This window comes from Cetorhinus maximus, chromosome 20 (genome assembly GCF_964194155.1).
Source record: "Cetorhinus maximus chromosome 20, sCetMax3.hap1.1, whole genome shotgun sequence".
NCBI lineage: Eukaryota > Metazoa > Chordata > Chondrichthyes > Lamniformes > Cetorhinidae > Cetorhinus > Cetorhinus maximus.
The window spans coordinates 79,034,778-79,056,620 of NC_135898.1; the positions used below are offsets into that span (position 1 = coordinate 79,034,778).

Consider the following 21,843-nt stretch of genomic DNA (forward strand, 5'->3'; position numbering starts at 1 on the left):
AAGGTAACCAAAAGGAGGTTTTAGTAGTGGTAGGTAAGGAAAAGGAGATAGAAATGAAGGATTCTGAAATTAATTTTCCTCAGATTAAATTGGACAATGAAGGAGCGTTTAAAAATGTAAATGTAATATTGAGTTACCTTCCAGACAAGTGTCAAAGTAATTTGGAAAAGCTCATGCAGTCACACAAAGCTATTTGTGGGAATATGCTGGGGAAGACAAATTTGGCCAAGTTTCCCTTTGGGATTTGATCAGGCCAGCAATTACCACCTGCCATATCATAACACTGACCTCCAACAACCACAACCACCTTCCTTTTCGCTAGATATGACTCCAACTAGTGGAGAGTTTTCCGCGATTCCCACTCCAGTTTTGCTAGGGCTCCTCAATATCACACTTGGACAAATGTTGCCTTGATGTCAAGGGCAGTCACTCACACTTCACCTCGGGAGTTCAGCTCTTCTGTCCATGTTTGGACCAAGGCTGTAATGAAGTCAGGAGCTGAGTGGCCCTGACAGAACCCAAACTAAGCGTCAGTGAGCGGGTTATTGCTAAGTGCCATTTGATAGCACTGCTGATGACACATTCCATCACTCTACTGATGATCGAGGGTAGACTGATGGGGTTGTAACTGGCTGGGTTGGATTTGTCCTGCTTTTTGTGTACAAGACATACCGGGTCAACTTTCCACATAGCCGGGTGGATGCCATTGTTGTAGCTGTACTGGAACAGCTTGGCTAGGGGTGCGGCAAGTTATGGAGCACAAGTCTTCAGCACTATTGTCAGAATGTAGTGAGGACCCATAGCCTTTGCACTATTCAGCACCTTCAGCCGTTTCTTGATATCACACGGAGTGAATCCAATTAGCTGAAGACTGACATCTGCGAAGCTGGGGGCCTCCAGAGGGGGCCAAAATGGATCATCCACTCGGCACTTCTGGCTGAAGACTGTTATGAAAGCTTCAACCTTATCTTTTGCACTGACATGCTGGGCTCCCCCATCATTGAGGATGGGAACATTTGTGGACCTTCCTCCTCCAGTGAGTTGCTTAATTGTCCACCACAATTCATGAATGGATGCAGCAGGACTGCAGAGCTTAGTCTTAATCCATTGGATGTTGGATTGCTTAGCTCCATCTATCACTTGTTACTTCCGTTGTTTGGCACATCAGTAGTCCTGAGTTACAGCTTCACCAGGTTGACACCTCATTTTTAGGTGTGTCCGATGCTGCTCCTGGCATGCCATCCTGCACTCTTCATTGAACCTGGGTTAATACCCTGGCTTGATGGTGATGGTAGAGCGGGGGAATATGCCGGGCCCAGAAGTTACAGATTGTGGTTGAGTACAATTCTGCTGCTGATGGCCCACTGCGCCTCATGGATGCCCAGTTTTGAGTGGTGAGATCTGTTCAAAATCTATCCTATTTAGCACAGTGGTAGTGCCACATAACATAATGGAGGGTATCCTTAATGTGAAAATGGGACTTGGTCTCCGCAAGGACAGTTCGGTGGTCACTCCTATCAATATTTGTCATGGACAGATGCATCTGTCATAGGAGCAGAAATTAGGCCATTCGGCGCATCGAGTCTGCTCTGCCATTCAATCATGGCTGATAAGTTTCTCAACCCCATTCTCCCGCATTCTTCCCGTAACCTTTGATCCCCTTACCAATCAAGAACCTATCTATCTCGGTCTTAAATACACTCAATGACCTGGCCTCTACAGCTTTCTGTGGCAATGAATTCCATAGATTCACCACTCTCCGGCTAAAGAAGTTTCTCCTCATCTCTGTTCTAAAAGGTCTTTCCTTTACTGAGGCTGTGCCCTTGGGTCCTAGTCTCTCCTACTAATGGAAACATCTTCCCCACGTCCACTCTATCCAGGCCTTTCAGTATTCTGTAAGTTTCAATCAGATCCCCCCTCATACTCTAAACTCCATCGAGTATAGACCCAGAGTCCTCAAACGTTCCTCATATGTTAAGCCTTTCATTCCTGGGATCGTTCTCATGAACCTCCTCTGGACCCTCTCCAGGGCCAGCACATCCTTCCTGAGATACGGGGCCCAAAATTGCTCACAATATTCTAAATGTGGTCTGACCAGAGCCTTATAAAGCCTAAGCAGCACATCCCTGCTTTTATATTCTAGTCCTCTCGAAATAAATGCCAACATTGCATTTGCCTTCCTAACTACCGACTCAACCTGCAAGTTAACCTTAAGAGAATCCTGGACTAAGACTCCCAAGTCCCTTTGCACTCCAGATTTCCGAATTCTCTCCCCATTTAGAAAATAGTTTATGCCTCTATTCTTCCTACCAAAGTGCATGACCTCACACTTGCTCACGTTGTATTCCATTTGCCACTTCTTTGCCCATTCTCCTAACCTGTCCAAATCCTTCTGCAGCCTCCCCGCCTCCTCAATACTACCTGTCCCTCCACCTATCTTTGTATCATCTGCAAATTTAGCCAGGATGCGCTCAGTTCCTTCATCTAGATCATTAATATATAAAGTGAAAAGTTGTGGCCCCAACACTGACCCCTGCGGAACTCCACTAGTCACCGGCCGCCATCCTGAGAAGGACCCCCTTATCCCCACTCTCTGCCTCCTGCCAGACAGCCAGTCTTCTATACATGCTAGTACTTTGCCTCTAACACCATGGGCTCTTATCTTACTGAGCAGCCTCCTGTGCGGCACCTTGTCAAAGGCCTTCTGGAAGTCCAAGTAGATAATATCCATTGGCTCGCCTTTGTCTAACCTACTCGTTACCTCCTCAAAGAATTCTAACATTTGTCAGGCATGACCTTCCCTTGATGAAACCATGCTGACTTTGCCCGATTTTACCTTGCAAGGGTAATTGGGTAAGATTGGAGAGGATGAGGTCAAGTCGGTTGTTTCCTCTTGTTGGTTCCCATGCAGACTCAGTCTAGCAGCTATGTCCTTTAGGACTCAGCCAGCTCGGTCAGTAGTGGTGATCCCAAGCCACTCTTGGTGATGGATATTGAAGTCCCCCACCCAGAGTACATTCTGCGCCCTTGCCACCCTCAGTGCTTCCTCCAAGAGGTTTTAACATGGAGGAGTACTGATTCATCAGCTGAGGGAGGGTGGTACATGGTAATCAGCAAGAGGTTTCCTTGCCGACGTTTGACCTGATGCCATGAGACTTCATGGAGTCCGGAGTCAGTGTTGAGGACTCTCAGGGCAACTCCCTCCTGAATGTACACCACTGTGCTGCCACCTCTGCTGGGTCTATCCTGCTGGTGGGACAGAACATACCCAGGGATGGTGATGGTAGTGTCTGGGACATTGTCTGTAAGGTATGACTGTCAGGCTGTTTCTTGAGTAGTCTGTGAGACAGCTCTCCCAATTTTGGCACTAGCCCCCAGATGTTAGTAAGGAGGATTTTACAGGGTTGACGGGCCTGGGTTTGCCGTTGTTGTTTCCAGTGCCTAGGTTAATGTCGGGTGTTCCATCCTGCTTCGTTCCTCATCAACTTTTTTGTTGTGGTTTGATATAACTGTGCGGCTTGCTAAACCATTTCAGAGGGCAGCTGAGTCAACCACGTTGCTGTGGTCTGGTGTCACAGTAGATCAGGCCAGGTAAGGATTCAAAACCTACCACCTAGAAGGACATGGGCAGATGGTGCATGGGAACACCACCACTTGGAAGTTCCCTCCAAGTCCACACCATCCCGACTTGGAAATATATCACCGTTCATTCACTGTTCCTGGGTCAAAATCCCGGAACTTTGCCCCTAACAGCACTGTGGGTGTACCTACACCACATGGACTGCAGGGACGGGCAATAAATGCTGGCTGAGCCAGCGATGTCCACATCCCATGAATTAATACATTTTTAAAGAATTCCTCAGAGTAAACTTCATCTGCCAACTTCTTGTCTACGCACTTAATCTACCTTTATCCCTTTGCAGACTGTGACCTCCTCACTTTTACCTTCCCACAGAGCATTGTATCATCAGCAAATTTGAACATTGTACATTAAACTTCATCTAACTCATTGTTATAGATTGTAAAAGCTGAGGCCTCAGCACTGTCCATCGCAACTCTCCACTAGTTACTGCCTGGGAACCTGAAAATGTTCCCTTTACTCATACTGTTTTCTAGTCTTGAACCAATTCTCTATCCATGATAATACAATACCCCCAATGACATGAGCCCTTGTGCAACAATCTTTGGTGTGGCACCTACAGAATATTTTTTAAAAACCCATATAGACCATATCCATCAGTTCCTCTTTATCTACTCTGCCAGTTACATCTTCAGTAAACCCCAGAGAATGATTGCAGCACAGGAGGAGGGCATTCAGTCCACTGAACCCCTGCCAGCTGTGCCCAGGTAAGCTTGTCCCATTGCCCTGCAAATTTTAGTTTCCAGATAATCATCCAATTCTTTTTGAAAGCCATGAGTAAATTTAGACTCATAGACATTTACAGCACAGACGAGGCCATTCAGCCCATTGTGTCTGCGCCAGTCAACAAAGATCTGACAACATTAATCCCATTTTACAGCACTGGAGGCTATGGCAACTCAAGTGAATATCTAAATACTTCTTAAATGTTACGAGAGTTTCTGACTCAACCACCCTTGCAGGCGGTGAGTTCCAGACTCCCACCACCCTCTGGGTGAAAAAATTTCTCCTCAACTCCCCTCTTAGCCTTCTACCTCTTACCTTAAATCTATGCCCCCAGGTTATTGACCCCTCGACTAATGGGAAAAGTGCCTTCCTATCCACCCTATCTATGCCCCTCATAATCTTATATGCCTCTCAGGTCCCCTCTCAACCCTCACTGCTCCAAGGAAAACAACCCCAGCCTATCCAATCTTTTCTCATAGCTCAGACCCTCCAGCCCAGGCAGCATCCTGGTAACTCTCCTCTGCACCCTCTCCAGTGTAATCACATTCTTCCTATAATGTGGTGACCAGGATTGCATGCAGTATTCCAGTTGTGGCGTAACCAGCGTTTTATACAGTTCCAGCATAACCTCCCATAACGCTCCCAGGAAGTGCATTCCATATCCTAACCATTCGGTGTGTAGAATGTTTTTCCTTATGTCGCCTTTGGTTCTTTTGCCATTCACCTTGAATCTGTGTCCTCTGGTTCTTGATCCTTCCACCAGTGGGAACAGTTTCTCTCTTTCTACTCTGCCCAGACCCCCTCATGATTTTGAACATTTCTATCAAAACTCCTCCCAACCATCTCTTCTCGAAAGAAGGTTTCTCCAATCTTCTTCTCGCCCCTTTGTTGAAGTTTCTAATCCCTGGAACAATTCTCTTTCCTTTTCTGCAAATCTTTTCTGCACTCTTACAAATGCCTTCCCACCCTTCCTAAAGTGTGACACCCAGCACTGGACGCAATATTCCAGTTCAGGTTGAACCAGTGTTCTATACAGATTTAACATAATCTCCTTGCTTTTATACTCTATGCCCTTATTAATAGTTCCTCAGGGTAGTGCCCTAGGCCCAACCATCTTCAGCTGCTTCATCAATGACCTTCCTTCCATCATAAGGTCAGAAGTGGGGATGTTCGCTGACGATTGCACAATGTTCAGCGCCAATCACGACTCCTCAGATACTGAAGCAGTCCATGTCCAAATGCAGCAAGACCTGGACAATATCCAGGCTTGGGCTGACAAGTGGCAAGTAACATTCGCACCACACAAGTGCCAGGCAATGGCCATTCCCAACAAGAGAGAATCTAACCATTGCCCCTTGACATTCAATGGTGTTACCATCACTGAATCCCCACTATCTACAGCCTGGGGGTTACCATTGACTAGAAATTGAACTGGACTAGCCATATAAATATTGTGGCTACAAGAGCAGGTCAGAGGGTAGGAATCCTGTGACGGGGAACTCACCTCCTGACTCCCCAAAGCCTGTCCACCATCGACAAGGCACAAGTCAGGAGCATGATAGATTACTCTCCTGCATGAGTGCAGCTCCAACAACACTCAAGAAGCTGGACACCGTCCAGGAAAAAGCAGCCCGCTTGATTGGCATCACATCCACAAACATTCACTCCCTCCACCACCGATGCACAGCAGCAGCAGTGTATACCATCCACAAGATGCACTGCAGGAATTCACCAAGGCTCCTTAGACAGCACCTTCCAAACCCACGGCCACTACTACCTTGAAGGACAGGGGCAGCAGACAGATGGGAACACCACCACCTGGAAGTCTCCCTCCAAGCCACTCACAGTTCCTTCACTGTGGCTGGATCAAAATCCTGGAACTCCTTCCCTAACAGCACTGTGGGTGTACCTACCATATGGACTGCAGTGATTCAAGAAGGCAGCTCACCACCACCTTCTCAAGGGCAACTAGGGATGGGCAATAAATGCTGACCTAGGCAGCAACGCCCACATCCCCATGAATGAATTTTAAAAAGTGATGTTTTATACTTGTAACCACTCTCTCAACTTGTCCTGTCACCTTCCATGACTTATGTATATGTACACATAGGTTCCTCTGCTCCTGGACTCCTTTTAGAAAAGTTTCCTTTGTTTTATATTGTTTCTCCACATTCTTCCTACAAAATGAATCACTTTACACTTCTCTGCATCAAATTTCATCTACCATTTTCCCCCCATTCCACCAATCTGTCTACATCCTTTTGAAGCCTATCACTATCCTCACAGTTCACAATAACTCCAAGTTTTGTGTCATCCCCAAATTTTGAAATTGTGCTCTGTAACCCAAGTCTTGTTCATTAATATTGATCAAGAAAAGCAGTGGCCCCAATACTGACCCCTGGGAAACCAGACGAGGCACCCTCTTCTAGTCCAAAAAGCAACTCTTCTTTCCTTTCACTGAGCCAACTTCATATCCATGTCCCTTTTATTTGATGGGCTTTAAGTTTGCTGACAATCCTATTATGTGGCACTTCATCAAAGCGGAAGTCCATATAGACAACAACTGCATTGCCCTCATCAAAAAACTCAAATCAAGTTAAACATGATTTGCCTTTAACAAGTCTGTGGCTGGCTGTTCTTAATTAATCCACATTCATCTAAGTGACAGTGAACATTGTCCCGGAATATTGTTTCTAAAAGCTTCCCACCACGAGGTTAAACTGACTACAGTTGCTGGGTTTATCCCTCATCCTCCTTTTGCAATTTCCCAGTCCTCTGGTACTCCTGTACCTAAGGGATATTGGAAAATTATGGCCAGCATTGCTGCAATTTCCACCCATAATGCCACTCAGACTCACCACACCATACTCACCAACGCCCCAGAACTCTGCACTGTTTGCACTTACCGTTTCATTACCAGATTCAGCAGGTAGGCAACAGCCGCAACTGACTCCTCGGATTGAACCGCTTCCATCGTGGTCATCTGGCAGAGAGACATGAACATGAGATAGTCAGGCTGGGGGTTCACACAGCTATCACATTCACTGCCTTCTGTTCTACATGGCAACAATTAATCACAACGTCCCTTCTTGTGGAGGGTCTTTACTTGGTCTGTGAGTTCCATAACCATAAAGCCTTCACAACACATCTTTCTTCATCCAGCACTCCTGTGGGACTAAGACAAGTGCCTCCAAGTGTGACTCTAGAAAATCCCAATATGGCTAACTGCATTTCTGATTGGCAAATAAACAATAAGTAACAGGCTCTGTCATTGGGTCTGAACAATCATTCACACAGCAAACAAGTGAACTTTAATCTTTTGGCATTAAATAAATATACCCTTGTTTTTGCAGATTGCGTGCACAGTATTTGTATCAAAATTAGTGCCCAGCCTGCAATGTTTTCATTGTATTCTGTGGATGGCCAAATTTCTACTGGATGAGACTGGGGAGCACGGACACAGTTCACTGGTGAATGTAATACCCTGTTCCCGTGCACAATTCACAGTCCAAAAAACAGCCTGATCACTCAGAGACCCCCAACCTCTCAGGCACACCCAGAGAGATCAGCCCACCGCCGCCCAGAAATATATCCTTACCCTCCTCCAATCAGTCCAAGGGGAAGGGGGGGGGGGGTGGAATTGACAAAAAACAACTGGGTCTGAAACGTGCCTTGTCTGAGAAGAATCATTTTATAAAGCTGAGACCTCCCTCACCTCGCCATTACAGGTCACCAGTGGAGATGACAGTCACGGGTGGGTAAAGAGATGAGGAGCACGAGATGAAAACTTACCAAAGCTGCAAAATATTCTGTCTCTGTCTCATTTCCACCTTGAGAGCGAATCACCTCAGTAACAGCAGCCAAAATGGCACAAATCTGGGAAGCAAACAGACGCAGTCAGTATGAACTCTCTCAGTTCGCACATGCAGCACACCAGCTGTTTACAAATTCAGTACACTGAAATACAGCGCAGTGTGTGAATACAGTGCACAGAGTGTGTGCGAATACAATGCGCAGTGTGTGAATACCATGTGCAAGAGTGTGTGTGAATACAACGCGCAGGGTGTGTGTGAATACAACGCGCAGGGTGTGTGTGTGAATACAACGCGCAGGGTGTGTGTGTGAATACAACGCGCAGGGTGTGTGTGTGAATACAACGCGCAGGGTGTGTGTGTGAATACAACGCGCAGGGTGTGTGTGTGAATACAACGCGCAGGGTGTGTGTGTGAATACAACGCGCAGGGTGTGTGTGTGAATACAACGCGCAGGGTGTGTGTGTGAATACAACGCGCAGGGTGTGTGTGTGAATACAACGCGCAGGGTGTGTGTGTGAATACAACGCGCAGGGTGTGTGTGTGAATACAACGCGCAGGGTGTGTGTGTGAATACAACGCGCAGGGTGTGTGTGTGAATACAACGCGCAGGGTGTGTGTGTGAATACAACGCGCAGGGTGTGTGTGTGAATACAACGCGCAGGGTGTGTGTGTGAATACAACGCGCAGGGTGTGTGTGAATACAACGCGTAGGGTGTGTGTGAATACAATGCGCAGGGTGTGTGTGAATACAACGCGCAGGGTGTGTGTGAATACAACACGCAGGGTGTGTGTGAATACAACGCGCAGGGTGTCTGTGAATACAACGCGCAGGGTGTGTGTGAATACAACGCGCAGGGTGTGTGTGAATACAACGCGCAGGGTGTGTGTGAATACAACGCGCAGGGTGTCTGTGAATACAACGCGCAGTGTGTGTGAATACAACGCGCAGTGTGTGTGAATACAACGCGCAGGGTGTGTGTGAATACAACGTGCAGGGTGTGTGTGAATACAACACGCAGAGTGTGTGTGAATACAACGCGCAGGGTGTGTGTGTGTGAATACAACGCGCAGAGTGTGTGTGAATACAACGTGCAGGGTGTGTGTGAATACGATGCGCAGGGTGTGTGTGAATACGACGCGCAGGGTGTGTGTGAATACGACGCGCAGGGTGTGTGTGAATACGACGCGCAGGGTGTGTGTGAATACGACGCGCAGGGTGTGTGTGAATACGACGCGCAGGGTGTGTGTGAATACGACGCGCAGGGTGTGTGTGAATACGACGCGCAGGGTGTGTGTGAATACGACGCGCAGGGTGTGTGTGAATACGACGCGCAGGGTGTGTGTGAATACGACGCGCAGGGTGTGTGTGAATACGACGCGCAGGGTGTGTGTGAATACGACGCGCAGGGTGTGTGTGAATACGACGCGCAGGGTGTGTGTGAATACGACGCGCAGGGTGTGTGTGAATACGACGCGCAGGGTGTGTGTGAATACAACGCGCAGGGTGTGTGTGAATACAACGCGCAGGGTGTGTGTGAATACAACGCGCAGGGTGTGTGTGAATACAATGCGCAGAGTGTACGAATGGACACACTGTCCTTGTTCGTGGTCAAGTCCCAGCATCTCTACTTGAACACTGAGGCCTCAATAAGGCCTTTTGTCTCAGCAAGAATTGAATAACTCCGCACTCACTGTTCAGCGTCACAGATGAACAGCACTCACACAATGCCCTGAGTACCTGGCTCTGGAAAAGTGTAGTCCACACTCACCTCTCTGTGGTCTGCTGAGTTGGATTCCCAAAAGCGCTGAACTCGACTAAATGTCAGGTTGCTGCAATCAGACAGTCCACTGAGGAAGGTGCCGGAGGTTTTCTCTGTGAGGGCACCTTCTTCACACTCAGCAAGAGGCTCTTCTGCCAAAGTCTCTCTTGGGCCAAATGATAAACTGTTGGACTGGAGCTCATTGTGCAGTTTCAGTACATCTACCGTCAGATCACTCTTTCCTGGAGGAAACACACAAGGTCAGAAGTTAGAACCATAGAACACTACAGCACAGAAAAACAGGCCATTCGGCCCTTCTAGTCTGTGCCGAAATAATATTCTGCTAGTCCCATTGACCTGCACCCAGTCCATAACCCTCCAGACCTCTCCCATCCATGTATCTATCCAATTTATTCTTAAAATTTAAGAGTGAGCCCGCATTTACCACGTCAGATTTACTGAGCAACATAGACCACCTGCCTGCTCGCCTTCACATTGAGCCAAACACAGAGATCAGCTGTCTCCTCACCGTCTCTTACACTGAGCTCGGTCTCTCCAGCAGCGTCTCCACAACCCAGAGATAAAGTTACACCGGTCCCAGGCCTATCAGTTAGTGTCAGGTAACTCGGCCCATCAACTGCTAGCACCCGTGACAAAAGCTAGAACTCCAACAGCCAGCACCCGCTGGGCAGCCACACTCCTCTCCGCTCCCTCTCCAGCCAATCCCAAACCGAGCAACACAATCCACCTTCTCCCCCCACCCGGGGCAGAGCCTGGGGCCCACAGGCAAAACATAATCCAAGTGACCGAGCACAGGAGAGTGGACAGTGACCTGGCTGGGGGAGAGGGAGCTTTACCCCGGGCTGGAGGCCGGCGGCCGGTCTGTGAGGGAAGCCTGATTAGGGTGCGGGCGGTGTTACTGCGCCTGAACTCGGCCACACGCCTCCCACACGTGCGCTTGAAGCCTCGGCTTTTCCTGCCGCCCAAGGCCGAATTCCAGGCGCCGGGGCCTCAGCCTCTCACCTGCCGGTTTGCTGAAGAAGCGGCTCCGCGCGGCCTCCCGGAAGCGGTGTGTCTCCGGGTTGGACTCGCTGCTCTGCCCTTTCCGCCAGCGCTTCAGCTTGGGCTTCACTCCAGATCGCAACCGCCCGCTCCGCACCATCCTCTCCGACCAGCCCCCGGCTCGAACTGAGGCCCAGGCTCCAGCCAGCGAGCACCAGGTACACACTCCGCCCTGTGGCTTGGAGCGGAACTGCACTTACACCGCCCCCTGTGGCCCGGAGCGGAACTGCACTTACACCGCCCCCTGTGCCCCGGAGCGGAACTGCACTTACACCGCCCTCTGTGGCCCGGAGCGGAACTGCACTTACACCGCCCCCTGTGTCGCGGAGCGGAACTGCACTTACACCGCCCCCTGTGGCCCGGAGCGGAACCGCATGCACATCGCCTCCTGTGGCCCGGAGCGGAACTGCACGCACATCGCCTCCTGTGGCCCGGAGCGGAACTGTACGCACACCGCCCCCTGTGGCCTGGAGCGGAACTGCAGTCACACCGCCCCCTGTGGCCTGGAGCGGAACTGCACCCACACCGCCCCCTGTGGCCTGCAGCGGAACTGCAGTCACACTTCTCCCTGTGGCCCAGAGCGGAACTGCACGCACATCACCTCCTGTGGCCCGGAGCGGAACTGCAGCCACACTTCTCCCTGTGGCCCAGAGCGGAACTGCTGTCACACCGCCACCTGTGGCCCGGAGCAGAACTGCTTTCACACCTCCCACTGTGGCCCGGAGTAGAACTGCCGTCACACCACCCCCCGTGGACCTGAGCGGAACTGCAGTCACACCGCCCCCTGTGGCCCGGAGCAAAACTGCAGTCACACCGCCCCCTGTGGTCCGCAGCGTAACTGCACTCACACCGCCCCCTGTGGCCCGGAGCGGAACTGCAGTCACACCGACCCCCCCCGTGGACCTGAGCGGAACTGCAGTCACACCGCCCCGATGTGGCCCGGAGCAAAACTGCAGTCACACCGCCCCCCCCCACCGTGGACCTGAGCGGAACTGCAGTCACACCGCCAAACTTTCAGATTCAGAGGGATCTGGGTGTCCTTATGCATGAATCGCAAAAGGCTAGTGTGCAGGTACAGTAGGGATCAGAAAATCCAATGGAATGTTATAATTTATTGTGAGGCGAATTGAATACAGAAGAACAGAGTAAAAACAAAAAATGCTGAAAAAACTCAGCAGGTCTGACAGCATCTGTGGAAAGAGAAACAGAGTTAACATTTAGAGTCTGTATGACTTCTTCAGAGATACAGAGAAGTAGAAATGTGATGGAATTTATACTGTTTAAGGTGGGGTGGAGCAAGTAAAGCAGGATAGAAGGTCAGCGATAGGTGGGGGCTAAGGAGAGATTGGCAAAGATGTCATGGACACAAGTCAAAGGGAGTGTTAACGGTAGTGGTGAAGACTGAAGAAGGTGCTGATAGTGGCATAAAGCTAAGAAAGCAGAATGTCTGAATAGCGGAACAAAGGTTGGCACTCTGTGAAAGAACAACGTGGAACAAGTGACAAATGGCCCTTGTGGGAGGTGGGGTAGGGGAGGGGTTAGCGTTTGGGGAAAGAGGATAGAAAAAGGGATTAAAGGGGGATAAGATGGATTTTTACAACAGCCGACAATGTTTTCATGGTCACCATCAGACTTTTAATTGCAGATTTTCATTGAATTCAAATATGCTGCTTCTCTGACTATGCAAGTCATGTGCAGCTTTTTAGTTTTCTTGACTCTTCTCCACCTTTTCCTCCAAATTTGGAAATATTAGGCTCAGTCTTGTCCTAAAATGGCGTCTCATCAACATTTCTGCAGGTGTTGCCCCTATCGTTGTGTGGGGTTCATTCTGTAGTGGAAAAGAAAGCAAACAAGCTTGGTCTCCAATGAAACACTTGTTAACTTCTTCATATTTGTCTGCAGCATCTATAATTCTTTCCGGATAAGGCCTTGGAAGTAACTTGTACCTCTTTGATATTATCTTCAGCATCATCATCCAGCAAATGACTGTGAGGGACTGGAATAATATCAAAGTAGGCACAGCTCGATAATTTGTTTATTGCCTCCTTCGAGTGTTTATAGGTGCTAACAGCCATCATTTTATTGTCTTTTTGGAACTTCTTCCTTTTTGTCTTCTTTCTACCACAGAGTTTAGTCTCGTCCTTTATTTTGACTTCACTGTTGGCCGGACTTCTCTCAGGTGAAATATCAACTTGTCCTAGTTCAGTAGCTGAGTCTCTCAAACCTTCATTATCTGCTCGCCTCTTGGAAAGCTCTCCGATTTTAGTTATCAAAGCCTCTTTGACTTCATTTTGTATTTGTTGGCTGCCTCCTGGAAACTTGAAAATTGACGTGTCTTTTCTGTCAACTGTTTCTTCAGTTTGTTCAGAGAGGTGCTGAGTTCTTTCTGTTTCTCTTCGTACTGTTTCAGAGGCACAAACTTTAACCTGAGGGATTTTGTCGTGTGTGAAGGTCTTTCAACAGGTTTTCCTTCCCCTTGCGAAGGTTACTCACTTCGTCTTGATCTCTGTCATTCAGCAGGGTCTCCTTGAGTTTCTTCTGCTGTTCTTCCATGTTTTTGTTTGAGATAGACTGCATTTCTTCAGGTTGTTGAGTCCTTACACACTCCTTTTTCATCCAGTTGTGGCCCTTGAGCTCTCCATGCTCTTTCTGCCAAACTTTGCCTTGTTCCTTTTTCAAGATATGAACTCTTCCAGCTTCCTTTTGAAATCTCACTGGCCAATCAAGGTTGATTTCCCTTAACTAGTTTCGCCCTAGAAGGCTTGGTCCTCTCAATACTAGCACTGCTGTGCCGATTAGTTTCTATAATGGACAGTTACTCTGCTGATACCTTTTACTTGGATTTTTTCGCCTGGGTACGTTTTCAACTTGGCAGATGTTTGTTCCAGATTTAATTGATGTTCACCATTATTTAAATATCTGAAAGTGTGTTCTCCAGTTACGGTAGTGGAAGTTCCTGTGTCTACTTCCATTTTTTACTGGTTTACCATTCACTTGCACTGTGAGAAATATTAATAACCATATTGAAATGACTGTAATATGCATTGATTGTATTGAAGTACCTCATGATCCATGTGTAAAAGTTGAATCTGATTGCACTTTTTGTGACGGCCATTTAGAAATGTTTTGTAATGTTCTTTCAGATATTTTATGAATGAAGTATAATTTTCCAAAAAAAACCCAAATATTAAGACCTTAAGATGTAGGAGCAGAAGTAGGCCATTCAGCCCATCAAGTCTGCTCCGGCATCCAATGAGATCATGGCTGATCTGATAATCCTCAACTCTACTTTCCTGCCTTTTACCCATAACCTTTGATTCCCTTACTGATTAAAAATCTGTCCATCTCAGCCTTGAATATACTTAATGACCCAGCCTCTACAGCCCTCTGCAGTAAAGAATTCCACAGATTGACTACCCTCTGAGAGAAGAAATTCCTCCTCATCTCTGTTTTAAATGGACATCCCCTTACTCTGTGATTATGCCCTCTGGTCCGAGGCTCTCCCACAAGGGGAAACAACCTCTCAGCATCTACCCTGTCAAGCCCCCTAAGAATCTTATATGTTTCAATAAGGTCGCCTCTCATTCTTCTAAACTCCAATGAGTACAGGCTCAACCTACTCAACCTCTCCTCATAAGAAAATCCCTCCATACCCAGGATCAATCTAGTGAACCTTCTCTGGACTGCCTCCAATGCCAGTATATCTTTCCATAGATAAGGGGACTGTTAGGGGGAAACAAAGGAATACAGTAATGGTCAAGGGACTTGACTTAAAATATCCCAGCATGCAAAACCACAATTGCTAAGTAGTTAACATTTAAAGTTCAGGCTGGGACAGAGAGAATGCTGAACCTTGCACATTCTCAGGGCTTGCGAGCATCAGCAAGGCCATATTATAAGACCATAAGACATAGGAGCAGAAATTAGGCCATTCAGCCCATCAAGTCTGCTCCGCCATTCAATCATGGCTGATAAGTTTCTCAACCCCATTCTCCCGCCTTCTTCCCATAACCTTTGATCCCCTTACCAATCAAGAACCTATCTATCTCGGTCTTAAATACACTCAATGACCTGATCTCCACAGCCTTCTGTGGCAATGAATTCCATAGATTCACCACTCTCTGGCTAAAGAAGTTTCTTCTCATCTCTGTTCTAAAAGGTCTTCCCTTTACTCTGAAGCTGTGCCCTCGGGTCCTAGTCTCTCCTACTAATGGAAACATCTTCCCCACGTCCAGTCTATCCAGGCCTTTCAGTATTCTAAAATAAAAGCAAAAAACTGCGGATGCTAGAAATCCAAAACAAAAACAAAAATACCTCGAAAAACTCAGCAGGTCTGGCAGCATCTGCGGAGAGGAGCACAGTTAACGTTTCAAGTCTGCATGACTCTTCAACAGAACTAAGGAAAAATAGAAAAGAGGTGAAATATAAGCTGGTTTAAGTGGGGGGAGTGGGACAAGAAGAGCTGGATAGAGGGCCAGTGATAGGTGGAGATAACCAAAAGATGTCACAGACAAAAGGGCAAAGAGGTGTTGAAGGTGATGATATTATCTAAAGGAATGTGCTAGAAAGGGTAGAAAGCAGGACAAGCAAGGTACAGATAGCCCTGGTGGGGGTGGGGTGGGGGGAAGAAATCGTAAAAGGCTAAAAGGTAGAGATAAAACAATGGATGGAAATACATTTAAAAATAATGGAAATAGGTGGGAAAAGAAAAATCTATATAAATTATTGGAAAAAACAAAGAGGGGGAAAATCGGAATGGGGGTGGGGATGGAGGAGAGAGTTCATGATCTAAAATTGTTGAACTCAATATTCAGTCCGAAAGGCTGTAAAGTGCCTAGTCGGAAGATGAGGTGCTGGTGATAGACTGTCCACCAATATCCATTACAACCCTACCGACTCCCACAGCTACCTCGACTACAGCTCGTCACACCCCGCTTCCTGTAAGGACTCCATCCCATTCTCTCAGTTCCTTCGCCTCCGTCGCATCTGTTCTGATGATGCCACTTTCAAAAACAGTTCCTCTGACATGTCCTCCTTCTTCCTTAACCGAGGTTTTCCACCCACGGTGGTTGACAGGGCCCTCAACCGTGTCCAGCCCATCTCTCGCGCATCCGCCCTCACACCTTCTCCTCCCTCCCAGAAACATGATAGGGTCCCCCTTTGTCCTCACTTTTCACCCCACCAGCCTCCACATTCAAAGGATCATCCTCCGCCATTCCCACCAACTCTAACATGATGCCACCACCAAACACATCTTCCCCTCACCTCCCCTATCGGCATTCCGTAGGGACCATTCCCTCCGGAACACCCTGGTCCACTCCTCCATCACCTCCATCATCTCATCCCTTTCTCTCGGCACCTTTCCATGCAATCACAGAAGATGCAACACCTGCCCCTTTACCTCCTCCCTCCTCACTGTCCAAGGGCCCAAACAATCCTTTCAGGTGAAGCAGCGCTTCACTTGCACCTCCTTCAATTTGGTCTACTTTATTCGCTGCTCCCAATGAGGTCTCCTCTACATTGGGGATTCTAAACACAGACTGGGTGACCGCTTTGTGGAACATCTTTAGTCTGTCCGCAAGCATGACCCAGACCTTCCTGTTGGTTGCTATTTCAACACATCACCCTACTCTCATGCCCACATGTCCATCCTTGGCCTGCTGCATTGTTCCAGTGAAGCCCAATGCAAACTGGAGGAACAGCACCTCATCTTCCGATTAGGCACTTTACAGCCTTTGGGCTTAACATTGAGTTCAACAACTTCAGACCATGAACTCTCTCCTCCATCCTCACCCTTTTTAAAAAATTTATTTTTGTTTTTTAACTAATTATTTTTATTCATTTGCTCATTGTTTTATCTTTTTTATCCCCCCCCTTTTCTATCCTTTTCCCCCAACCACTGCCCCCTCTCCCCACCCCACCCCACACAAGGGCCATCTGTTACTTGTTTCATGTTGTTCTTTCACAGAGTGCCAACCCTTGTTCCGCTATTCAGACATTCTGCTTTCTTACCTTTATGCCACTATCAGCACCTTCTTCAGTCTTCACCACTACCGTTAACACTCCCTTTGATCTTTTTGTCCATGACATCTTTGTCGATCTCCCCTTAGCCCCCTCCTATCGCTGGCCTTCTATCCAGCTTCACCAGCTCCAACCCCCTTAAACAATATAAACTTCATCACAATTCTACTTCTCTTTAGCTCTGAAGAACAGTCAGACAAGCTTGAAACGTTAACTCTGTTTCTATATCCAAAGAGGCTGTCAGACCTGCTGAGTTTTCCAGCATTTTCTGTTTTTATTTCAGGTTTCCAGCATCCGCACTATTTTGCTTTTATATTACAGAAGTAGGGAGGTTATGCTTCAGTTGTACAGGGCATTGGTGAGACCACATCTGGAGTACTGTGTACAGTATTGGTCACCTTATTTAAGGAAGGATGTAAATGCGTTGGAAAAAGTTCATACGAACATACAAGGAGCAGGAGTAAGGCCACTCGGCCTCTCAAGCCTGCTCCACCAATCAATAAGATCATGGCTGATCTGAATGTAACCTCAACCTCACATTCCTGCCTCCCCCGATAACCTTTCACTCCCTTGTTTAGCAAGAATCTATCTACCTCTGCCTTAAAAATATTTAAAGACTCCGCTACCACTGCCTTTCTGAGTTCCAAAGGCACACTACCCTCTGAGAGAAAAAAATCTCATCTCTGTTTTAAACGGGCAACCCTTTATTTTTAAATGGTGACCCCTAGTTCTAGATTCTCTCATAAGAGGAAACATCCTCTCCACATCCACTCTGTCAAGACCCCTCAGGATCTTCAATCAAGTCGCCTCTTACTCTTCTAAACTCCAGCGAATAAAAGCCTAACCTGTCCAACCTTTCCTCATAAGACAACCCTCCCATTTCAGTTATTAGTCCAGTAAGCCTTCTCTGAAATTGATAACCTTATCATGAAGGCACCCCTAGGTAGCAGCGATCATAATATGATTGAATTTACTTTCAGTTTGAGGGAGAGAAGTGTGGGTCAAAGACTAATATTTTAAATTTAAATTACGGCAATTATGAGGGCTTGAAAGCAGAGTGAACTGGCAAATGAGGTTAAGGGATAGGCGTTAGGAAATAGAGACAGTTTAAGTAAGTTATATGTGTATTCAGGTGTGTTAAGAATAAGGTCTATCTTTAAGTTTAAGTTTAGTTTGTATTTCTGCATTTGTGTGTTAAGAAAAGGAGAAGTTGAGTTTTAGTTTCACTTTAAGTTCAAGATTGGAGATTGGAAACCCTCGTGTGAAACATGAGTTCAGTGAGACCGGTTGGTTCACGGTGTGACATCTGGGGGCAGTTGATGAGGGGTCCATAGCATCTGTTTGGGGTGGCATCTGTCACTTGGTTTCATAGTGTGGTGTGCTTGACTACAGGTCGCATTGGTTTGCATGGACTGCAGTCATATAGCCCCCCGCCACTGTGGCCCAGAGTGGAACTGCAGTCAGACCGAATCACCTCCCCCCCCTCCTCCCGTGTGGCATGGACACACCATAGATATATTTCCCCCAGCTGTCACCTGTTGACAGCTTGCTAACTAATTTAGCAAGGGTAGAGGCATTATCCCAATCTATTCCACGATTGCTCTGCCTGAAGACAAGTCCTTGGCTCATTAGCTGCTGATGCTTTATTTTGAGCCATTTTCCTGGCAGTTTTATGTCATTGGTCGTTTACCATTGTCTTCCACTCTCAGGGGAAGGGCAAGGAAGCAGGTGCCAAGTGTGCCTCAGCCAGAATGGGAATTGAACGCACACTGTTGATGTTATTCTGAACCGCTTGCGAGCCATCTAGCCAACTGAGAAAGGTGTACTGAGCTGCAAAGATTAGTAGTAGGGCAGAAGATTGAGAAAGTTTTAGAAACCAGTAAAGGATGACTGAAAAAAAAACAAAGGGAGACATTAGAATATGAGATAAAACTAGCAAGAGATACAAAAAAACTGAAAGCTTCTACAAGTGTATAAAAACAGTAGCTAAGTGAGTTTTGCTCCCTTACAGGGTGAGACTGGGAAATTAATAATGGGAAACAAGGAAATGGCAGAGACTTTGAACAAGTATTTTGTATCTGTCTTCACAGTAGAAGACAGAAAATCAAGAGACAAAAAGGAGGGAGGAACTTAAAACAATCTTGATCACTGGAGAAAAGGTACTAGGAAAACTAAAGACTGACAAGTCCCCGGGATCTGATGGCTTGCACACGAACATGATTTAGGAGCAGGAGTGGGCCACTCAGTTCTTCTAGCCTGCTCCACCATTCAATAAGATCATGGCTGATCTGACTGTAATCTTCCACCCTCTTGTTTATCAAGAATCTATTTGGCTTTGCCTTGAAAATATTCAAAGACTATGCTACCACTACCTTTTGAGGAAGAGAATTCCAAAGACACTCAACCCTCAGAGAAAAATTTTCTTATCTGTCATGAGTAAATCCTTATTTTTAAACAGTGACCCCTAGTTCTAGATTCTCCCAAAAGAGGAAACATCCTCTCCACATCAGTATCCTTACTTTAGGAATGTTCATTGACTGCTCTGGAAGAACCCAGAGGGATTGTTGCTTATATTCAATGGTTTGGATGAATTCAAGGACATGATCGATTTTACTTTCTTTTTAGTCATCCTCTCCACATCCACCCTGTCAAGAGCCCTCAGGATCTTATATATTTCAATCATCCTAGAGTCTTCAAAGAAGTGGCTGCAGAGATAGTGGATGCATTGGTTGTAATCTTCCAAGATTTCCCAGATTCTGGAAAGGTCCAAGCAGATTCAAAACCACAAATGTAACGTCATTCAAGGAAAGAAAGCAGGAAACTATTGCTCAGTTAGCCTAACATTTGTCATTGGGAAAATGTTGGAATCTATTCTTAAGGAAATAGTAGGACATTTAGAAAATCATAATACAATCAGGCAGGGTCGATATGCTTTTGTGAAAGGGAAATTGTGTTTGACAAATTTATTTGCATTCTTGGAGGATGTAACAAGCAATGTGGATGCAGGGGAATCAGTAGATGTAGTGTATTTGGATTTCCAAAAGGCATTCAATAAGATTCCACACAAAAGGTTACTGCACAAGATAAAAGCTCATGGTGTTGGGGTTGATGAATAGAGGATTGACTAACAGGAAGAGAGTTGGAATAAATGGGTCATTTTCAGGTTGGCAAATCCAGACTAGTGGCGTGCCCCTGGGATCAGTGCTGAGGCCTCAACTATTCACGATCTATATTAATGACTTGGATGAAGGGACAGACTGTATTGTAGCCAAATTTGCTGACGATACAAAGATAGGTAGGAAAGCAAGTTCTGGACACTTCTGGATATAGATGGGTTAAATGAGTGGGCAAAATTTTACAGATGGATTATTATAACGTGGGTAAATGTGAGGTTGTCACATTTGGTGGGATGAATATTATTTAAATGGAGAGAGGCTATGGTGCAGAGGGATCTGGGTGTCCTGGTACTTGAATCACAAGAAGTTAGCATGCAGGTACAGCAAATGATTAAGGAGGGAATCAGCATGTTGGCTGTTATTGCAAAGGGGATGGAGTACAATAGAAGTCTTGCTACAACTGTACATAGCATTGGTGAGATCACACCAGGAGTACTGTGTACAGTTTTGGTCTCCTTCCTTGAGGGATAAACATGCATTGGAAGCATTCAGAAAAAGTTCACTGGGCCAATTCCTGGGAGGAAGAGATGGTCTTATAAGGAAATATTGAGTGGGTTGGGCCTATATTCATTGGAGTTTAGAAGATTGAGAGGTGATCTTATTGAACTTATAAGATTCTGAGGAGGCTTGACAGGGTAGATGCTGGGAGAGTGGTTTCCTTGTGGGAAAATCCAGAATTGGGGGGACAATTTAAAAATGAGTCGCCCATTTAAGATTGAGATGAGGAGCAAATTCCAGAAAGCAAAAACTGAAACGGTAGTGGTAGTGATAAAAGGTAGAGGGACTTCAATTATCCTAATATAGACAGGCATAGTAGCAGGGGAAAGAACAAAAAGGGGTAGGAATTCCAATAACAAAACTTCCTTGATAAATGTGTTTCCAGCCTAATAAGGAAGAGAACAGGTGCTGAATCTGGTTCTGGGGAATGAAGTGCAGCAAGTTTCAGTGAGGAAGCTTTTGGGAAACAGTAAGCATTAGATTTGGAATAATTATGGAAAAGGTCAAGGAGGAATAATCAAACTCAGAAATACTCAAAAGGAGGACTAACTTCAGTGAGTTTTGGAAAGAAATCTGGCAACGGTAGATTGGAATCAAAGATTGGCAGGAAAAACAGTAATTGAGCAACAGGAAACCTTCAAGGAGAGGGGGGGATAGTTTGGGTACAGGTTAGACATTTCCACAAGGAAAACAAAAAGAAACCCAAAGCTAGAGATCCCTGGATGACTAAAGATTTTGGAAGTTCTAATTAAATAAAAAAGCAGCATTTATGGGCCAATATTTATCCCTCAATCAAGATTACAAAAACAATTATCTGGTCATTACCACATTGCTGTTAACGGGAGCTTGCTGGGTGAAAATTGGATGCTGTGTTTCCTACATTACAACAGTGACTATACTTCCAAAAGTACTTCATTGGCTGTAAAGTGTTTTAAGAGTTGTGAAAAATACTATATAAATACAAGTCTATTTTCTTCAATTCAGTAGAGAAACAAGCCAAATAAAAAGAGAGAGGAGATCTAAGGTAAATGAGAAAGAGCGTGAGGATGGAGGGTAAAATAAAAGAGAACCCAAAAGTCTTCCCTCGACACAAATAAAAGGGTAGTCAAAGGAACTTTGGAGCTGATTAGGCAGTAAAAAGCTAT

The 21,843-nt window shown here is 46.3% G+C and overlaps 1 protein-coding gene across 1 annotated transcript in view; it reads right to left on the reverse strand.

The window, feature by feature from the left end:
• rrp12 (ribosomal RNA processing 12 homolog) overlaps positions 1–11,169 on the reverse strand; it is a 56,895-nt gene extending 45,726 nt beyond the window's left edge. The window contains exons 1-4 of the mRNA XM_078564965.1: positions 10,965–11,169; positions 9,951–10,183; positions 8,159–8,242; positions 7,273–7,349 (exon numbers count right to left, since the gene is read on the reverse strand). Of these exons, the coding sequence (XP_078421091.1) occupies positions 7,273–7,349; positions 8,159–8,242; positions 9,951–10,183; positions 10,965–11,103 (533 nt within the window). The 5' untranslated portion in view covers positions 11,104–11,169. The remainder of the gene's footprint in view (positions 1–7,272; positions 7,350–8,158; positions 8,243–9,950; positions 10,184–10,964) is intronic.
• Positions 11,170–21,843: the final 10,674 nt, after the last annotated feature.